The 6,915-nt window shown below is 48.2% G+C and overlaps 1 protein-coding gene across 4 annotated transcripts in view; it reads right to left on the reverse strand.

Annotated features, from left to right (window-relative positions):
* Positions 1 to 6,915, reverse strand: part of LOC109508359 (insulin receptor substrate 1-B) — a 38,499-nt gene that overhangs the window by 25,896 nt on the left and 5,688 nt on the right. For 3 of the 4 annotated variants that reach the window (XM_019858277.1, XM_019858276.1, XM_019858273.1), the window contains exons 2-3: positions 668 to 969; positions 22 to 207 (exon numbers count right to left, since the gene is read on the reverse strand). In XM_019858277.1, coding sequence (XP_019713836.1) covers positions 22 to 207; positions 668 to 969 — 488 coding nt within the window. The remainder of the gene's footprint in view (positions 1 to 21; positions 208 to 667; positions 970 to 6,915) is intronic. The other variant, XM_019858274.1, reaches the window with a different exon arrangement.

Here is a 6,915-nt window from a genome sequence, read left to right on the forward strand (position 1 = left end):
GGGCCGGCGGGTGAAGCCCACCTGGCTGGGCGGAGGGTTGGAGTGATGGCGGCGCGTGGGAACGCTGATCGGGTTGGAGGCGGTCGCGCCCCCTCCCGGTCCGGAGTTTGACTGAGATTTACTTCGCTGCCGAAACTCCTCGCTGAGTGCCTTCATGGCCTCGAGCAACGTTTCGTGCATGTTTTGGGCCACCACCGAATCGTCCACCTGGCCATTTGGACAAAAGACAAACCGCACATTTATTTTTGGGGGCGTCATCGGATAGACGACGGTTTGAACAATCATATCATGAACCGTTGCCGTCGGGCGGTTCATCATTTTTACGTCACCGTTTTTCATGCATTTTGACAGCTGCGCCGCAACGTGCCGGGCCACAACATCGATGCTAATGGATATTAGCGAATGGCATTAAGCTAGAGGACTTTGCCAAGGCAAATTATTCCCGGCTGGGCAGCAACCTGCCAAGGCAAATTATTCCCGGCTGGGCAGAACGCTGCAAGGGACTTCTTCTTCGGTTCCGTGGAGTACGAAAATACGATCATCTCCGGGTCTCTTGACCATGAGAGAGTGAGAGCAGGCGCTAAGACGACTTCATAGCTCGCACGCGTTTGAAGTGACAAGGCTATGAAACTTTTAAGATGAAGGGGAGCAGAGATGAGGGACTCACCTGCATCCAGAACTCGCCCGGGCCCGTCACAGCAGAGCGGCCGACCTCCACGAAGAAGAAGTTTTCCGAGTGGCCGCAGCGCCGGACGTTCATGAGCTGCAGCACCACGGCCGCCGCGTCCGAGTTGAGCTTGACAAAGTTGATCGTCTTGTCGGTCAGGCAGAGGCGGTAGATGCCCACCAGGTTTTTGGCCTGCCCCAGACCTTTGGGCCAGACTTTCACCTGCCACACCTCTTTGAAGGCCGGCCCGGGGTTTGGGACGCCGTAGTCCCCGGCGGCTCCCTTGTCGGACGGGTTCTTACCTAAAGAGTACGGGCACAAGAAATGCGGGCTGGCTGAGACCCCACCGTGGGAAGCAAACTCAACGCGCTTCCTTTGGTCGGCCGCGCCGCAGCTTTTCAGATTTGCGAGCAGATACGAGTGCAAAGTGAGCGCGCGCCAGCTTGCGCGACCGGCTCCGTACCTGCGGGCTCCACACCTGGGGGTCTCGTTTGTCAGCCGTATACAAACACGAGCGCACATACCGGCGTGGAAAAAGTCGAGCGCCGACAATGATGGGGGTGGGGTAGGGCAGAAGCGGCCTCAGTAAACCAACACCTACTCATGGAATGTCTTCCCAAAACGTCTGTCTGGGAAGCTCTTCAACCCATCGAGGGCAAGGTTCAATTCTGAAGAACATCTGAAGGGGAAGTGAACAGTTGTGCTTCGATTTACCGTATTGGCCCGAATATAAGACGGCGTTTTTTGCATTGAAATAAGACTGAAAAAGTGGGGGTGGTCTTATATTCGGGGTCTAGACGTTATACCCATTCACGACGCTAGATGGCGCCAGATATCATTGAAGCAAATCAGGGCCGTCTTATATTTGGGCCAAATCGGTATATGGAGTGCCCCGTATGACGTTTGACTTCCAGCCCTGATCTAGCCTGTTAGCTTGTTGCGGCTATTTTTGGACGCATAACGAGAGTCTGTCGTTTTCTCAAAAACGTTTTTTTGTTGTTTTTGCACTTCTTAGGACCAAAACTGCGTCAGTCCTTTGCTCCGTTGGTGTTACTGAAAGCTTCTGTGGGAAATTAAAATGAGAAGCAAAGGAGTCTTGTCAAGAGAAAAACAAAACAATTTTCGAGTCTCGAGTAGGAAAACGGATTTTGGGGACACCGATGCAGCTTGTGATATTTGATAGAAAAAATAACCGCTGAATCAACCAATTCATTGAAGAAATTTTTGGGGAGGTCGCTTGACACTTCCAAGAATCAAGAGTTAGCATTTGTTTAACTTTACAAGAGAATAAAATCGGCAAAAATCTTCCTTTTTCATGGGGGGGGGTTCAATGTTGTTTTTCTGCTGTAATGTGTTGATGAATAATACCCCCCCCCCAAAAAAATAAACAAATTGCTGATTTTAAAAGAGCTCTTCTCCCAGCCAATCCCACCGGCCGGCCAATTCATCGGTCGGTCCATAGTGTCGAGCCTACATTGAAATCCATTTTCCACCAAAAACATTTTCATGGCCACGTTCAAACAGTGACGTTCCCAAATCACCCACCGACAACCATTTGCTGACAAAGACGCCTGACAGCAGATGCCACATTAGCCGGCCTTCCGCCACCGCTTCTGCGAATCGGATGTCTGGCTGCGTCAAAAAAAAAAAAAAAAAAAAAAAAAAGAGTTGCGGACCCTTTACCGAGTTCAAAGCCGAGCCCGAATAGACGCCGTCCGTGTGCCAAGTGGAGGCTTGCGGCTTCTTGGCCGCGCGTGTTTCAACACGCACGCACCCTACACACTGACTGTGCTGGATGACTCACTCAAGACCATGCGTGGCTGTTTTGTGCTTCTCGCAGTCTTCCCACATTAAGATTTACAACAGGAAGGAGTTGAGAGTTGGGGGATGAGTTTGTTTTTTTTTCTCCCGCGAGTGCGAGCGAGGGAATGGAGGCTAAATGAGAGAAGGCAGAAGCATATCGGCGACTGTAAAAACTAAACGTGTCGGAACAAAACGACTTCAAATGTGAAGTCGGAGCGTTAATTAGGATTTGGCATGGTTTTCATTTGGAGAGGCCACACACAAAGTGTTTGTTGGGAGAAGGACATGGCCTCAAGCTTTACGCGCACAAAGTCTGAAGTATAGTACTTGAGTGCTGAACAATTCATCAAGTGCCAATCAACATCGCAGTGTCGTCCAATCCGATTTTCAAATTGCAAAAGCAGAAATTTGGACAAAAACAAAACCCCCCGCCCCCCAAACAAATTCTGCCTCATTTTCGTCCGTCCCTCGGTAGGCTTGATTTGATTTGAATTTTTGCACATGTGGCCGGTGGATATCACGAAAACCGGAAGTGAAAAAGCCACAGATGTCTTGGCACACTTGCTAAGTTCCTTTTCCGGAAGGTAACTTGAAATTCATCGCTTGCGTTGGTTGAAAAAGACACAGCAAGAGGAAAAACCAAATGGCATAGTCAATCGCAATCAAAGTACTTGGCAACCTTGCATCCGGAGGCCACTCAGGCTTACAAAAAAAAAGAAAATCAATCAATCAATCTATCAAATCTTCAAAAGCGAAAGCAGAGTTGATCCGTAGCCAGCCACTTTTGGAACTGATCCTCAGTGGAGTCATCCGAATCACGACGTACCTCTGCCTTTGCGTTCTCGGGGGTGGGGAGGGGGCCTTCAAAGACCGCACGCAAGCACTACTTTCATGCGGCCCGCGGCGGGATCACGGTACGGGAAGAAGAAGTCGCCTTGAGCAACAATCTTGGGCCCCATCCGATTTGTGTTCAGAGCTCCTTCAGAGTGTGTTCCGGTATGGAGAGCGCCAGCAAAAAAAAAAACAAAAACAAAACAATGACTTTGTCAGCCATCTCGTTACCTCTGTGTCCCGCGTCCTGGACGCATAATTTTTCCGCTAGACGCATAGTTCCAAATAATGTCCATTTTTTTTGGGACGCAAGGAAATTCTTGAGTCAAAAAAGCAAAAACAAAAAAAAACTACGGTAAAACCTTTTTCCAGCAACGATCGCAATTTGATAATCGCCGTCATTGTTGTTTTGATCTCGCATGGATCACAGTTTGATAATCGCCGCCATTGTTGTTTTGATCTCGCATGAAGTAATCTCACATGACGAGATTGGCGAGATCGGCCGTCACCCCGTGGAAAGCAGACGATTGCCAAGTTGTGTAACGTTAAGACAAGTGTTGCAAACATGTATTGCGAAAGTTCATTGCGGAGATATCACAGAGGAAGCAGCTAAAGTTGGACCGTTTTTTTTTTTTTGCTATAATAATCTATGCCTGAGTGATTTAAGTTTTTGTTGATAAGAACTAAACCTATTATCAATTTATATTGTTGTTGTTTGTGTTATTGTCATATGCAATTGAATAAGTAGACCATTTCAGAATTCGAAATTTGGGACTCACTAAATGCGTAATGAGACTCATACTTTTCTGATCAGCGAGTCCCGCAGGACTCGCAGGGCTCAAATTGTAAAATGAGCACTGCTTTGTGCTTTGTAAAAACATGGGCTGGTGACGCCAGCTAAATTAGCAAGAACCCATCGGAATGGCCCACGTGCCGCTGCCCGCTTCGGCCAGCCGGGGGCAGTAGAGTCCAGACGTCACGGCACGTCTCAGATCCTCGCAGAGGATAAAGAAAAGATGAGTGCCGGTATGAGATTGAATGTTCATCATTGAAATATCTGTTGCTCAAAAAGGTTGTAGACGCGTTTCCGATGATGCGTTCGCATTAGCATGAAGCTAGAGGAACAAAGGCTGAAATAAGCGGCGGTTCTAAACAACCAATGTTGAGCGGAGTCTCGCTGGGGCCGGACAATTCAGCAAAGTAGCGGACGCTTCAAAGACTTTGAATGTTGAGGAAAGGAATACATTGAACCGAAGCAGATAAAAACAAAAAGATAAACAAATGCCGTGCCCTTCATTATCGCCTCACCTTATTGATGTCCAAGGTGCCCCGTTTCAAAACAGAAAAGCGAGCCAAAAGTAAAAACATTGCCACAATTCGCCGAGGAGTCAGGAAGCCGCTCGCAATTCACTTTCCCGCTGACGGCCTTTGTGTTCAGAGCTCCTTCAGAGTGTGTTCCGGTATGGAGAGCGCCAGCAAAAAAAAAAACAAAAACAAAACAATGACTTTGTCAGCCATCTCGTTACCTCTGTGTCCCGCGTCCTGGACGCATAATTTTTCCGCTAGACGCATAGTTCCAAATAATGTCCATTTTTTTTTGGACGCAAGGAAATTTTTCAGTCAAAAAAGCAAAAACAAAAAAAAACTACGGTAAAACCTTTTTCCAGCAACGATCGCAATTTGATAATCGCCGTCATTGTTGTTTTGATCTCGCATGAAGTAATCTCACGTGACGAGATTGGCGAGATCGGCCGTCACCCCGTGGAAAGCAGACGATTGCCAAGTTGTGTAACGTTAAGACAAGTGTTGCAAACATGTATTGCGAAAGTTCATTGCGGAGATATCACAGAGGAAGCAGCTAAAGTTGGACCGTTTTTTTTTTTTTTTGCTATAATAATCTATGCCTGAATGATTTAAGTTTTTGTTGATAAGAACTAAACCTATTATCAATTTATATTGTTGTTGTTTGTGTTATTGTCATATGCAATTGAATAAGTAGACCATTTCAGAATTCGAAATTTGGGACTCACTAAATGCGTAATGAGACTCATACTTTTCTGATCAGCGAGTCCCGCAGGACTCGCAGGGCTCAAATTGTAAAATGAGCACTGCTTTGTGCTTTGTAAAAACATGGGCTGGTGACGCCAGCTAAATTAGCAAGAACCCATCGGAATGGCCCACGTGCCGCTGCCCGCTTCGGCCAGCCGGGGGCAGTAGAGTCCAGACTTCTCAGATCCTCGCAGAGGATAAAGAAAAGATGAGTGCCGGTATGAGATTGAATGTTCATCATTGAAATATCTGTTGCTCAAAAAGGTTGTAGACGCGTTTCCGATGATGCGTTCGCATTAGCATGAAGCTAGAGGAACAAAGGCTGAAATAAGCGGCGGTTCTAAACACCCAATGTTGAGCGGAGTCTCACTGGGGCAGGACAATTCAGCAAAGTAGCGGACGCTTCAAAGACTTTGAATGTTGAGGAAAGGAATACATTGAACCGAAGCAGATAAAAACAAAAAGATAAACAAATGCCGTGCCCTTCATTATCGCCTCACCTTATTGATGTCCAAGGTGCCCCGTTTCAAAACAGAAAAGCGAGCCAAAAGTAAAAACATTGCCACAATTCGCCGAGGAGTCAGGAAGCCGCTCGCAATTCACTTTCCCGTTGACGGCCGCAGAGAATTCGGCAGCCTGCAAATCGCTGCGGTCGGCTCCTCGCCTGCGTGCGTGACCTCACCGACGTAGCACGCCGCCATGCTTTTTTTCACACCGCAACGTCTGGGTTTTTTTTTTTCTTTCTTCTCCTCGTCCCCCGCCCACCCTCAGTTTGGGCTCGGTACTTTTTCCCAGGGTCATCAGGCGCGCCCCCGTTGCTGCTTCCAACCCCGCCGTAGCGTGCGGAGGCCTTCCATCCGGGAAGGAACGCCACGCTTCCCTACTCCGACGCCGCCGTCTGCCCAAGGTTCAACTCGCATGTGTTCCCGGTTATCCAGACAGCCAGAAAAGGGGGCATTTAAGGATGAGACACACACACACACACAGGCGAAAAAATAAACAGCAGGAGAACCTCAAACTACTGGCGCGCGTCTCCCACTTGCTGGTTAGCCTTGTGTTGAGGTAGCAGACGGAGCGAATGGGAACACAACGTTCCCGCGTTCTCTGAAAGAGCAGCTTGAGTCGGTCCCGAGAAAAGAACAGCGGTTGCGAAGCCAATCGGGCTGAACAATTGATCCAATCGCAATGGAGCAGAAAACAATTGTGCCAAAACAAAATAACGGCGGAGGAAATCGCAACGTTGAGGGGAAAACAAAACCCCCCAAAAATCGGCACGAGATTCTTTTTCTAAATCTTTTGTTTGGGAGGATGCAGCAATTCAGGAGTCAAGTTTTCTAGTTGCCGAGTGTGAGCGAGTGAATATTTCATGGCCCCTCAATTTAAAAAAAGGCCTCAATCTTGAAGTTGAGCTTTGCTGCGCAAGGGGAAAAAAAAGTGTGTGTTTGGGGAGGCGGGGGGGCATCCGGATGAAATAGAGAAAGCGCCGCTTTCACGGCAACGGCTGGGTCGCGCATCCCACAAACCGAACGCATTCCATTGCATCCCGAAGGAAATCCAGGGGGGGG

This window comes from Hippocampus comes, unplaced genomic scaffold (genome assembly GCF_001891065.2).
Source record: "Hippocampus comes isolate QL1 unplaced genomic scaffold, H_comes_QL1_v1.1 scaffold48, whole genome shotgun sequence".
Taxonomy (NCBI): domain Eukaryota; kingdom Metazoa; phylum Chordata; class Actinopteri; order Syngnathiformes; family Syngnathidae; genus Hippocampus; species Hippocampus comes.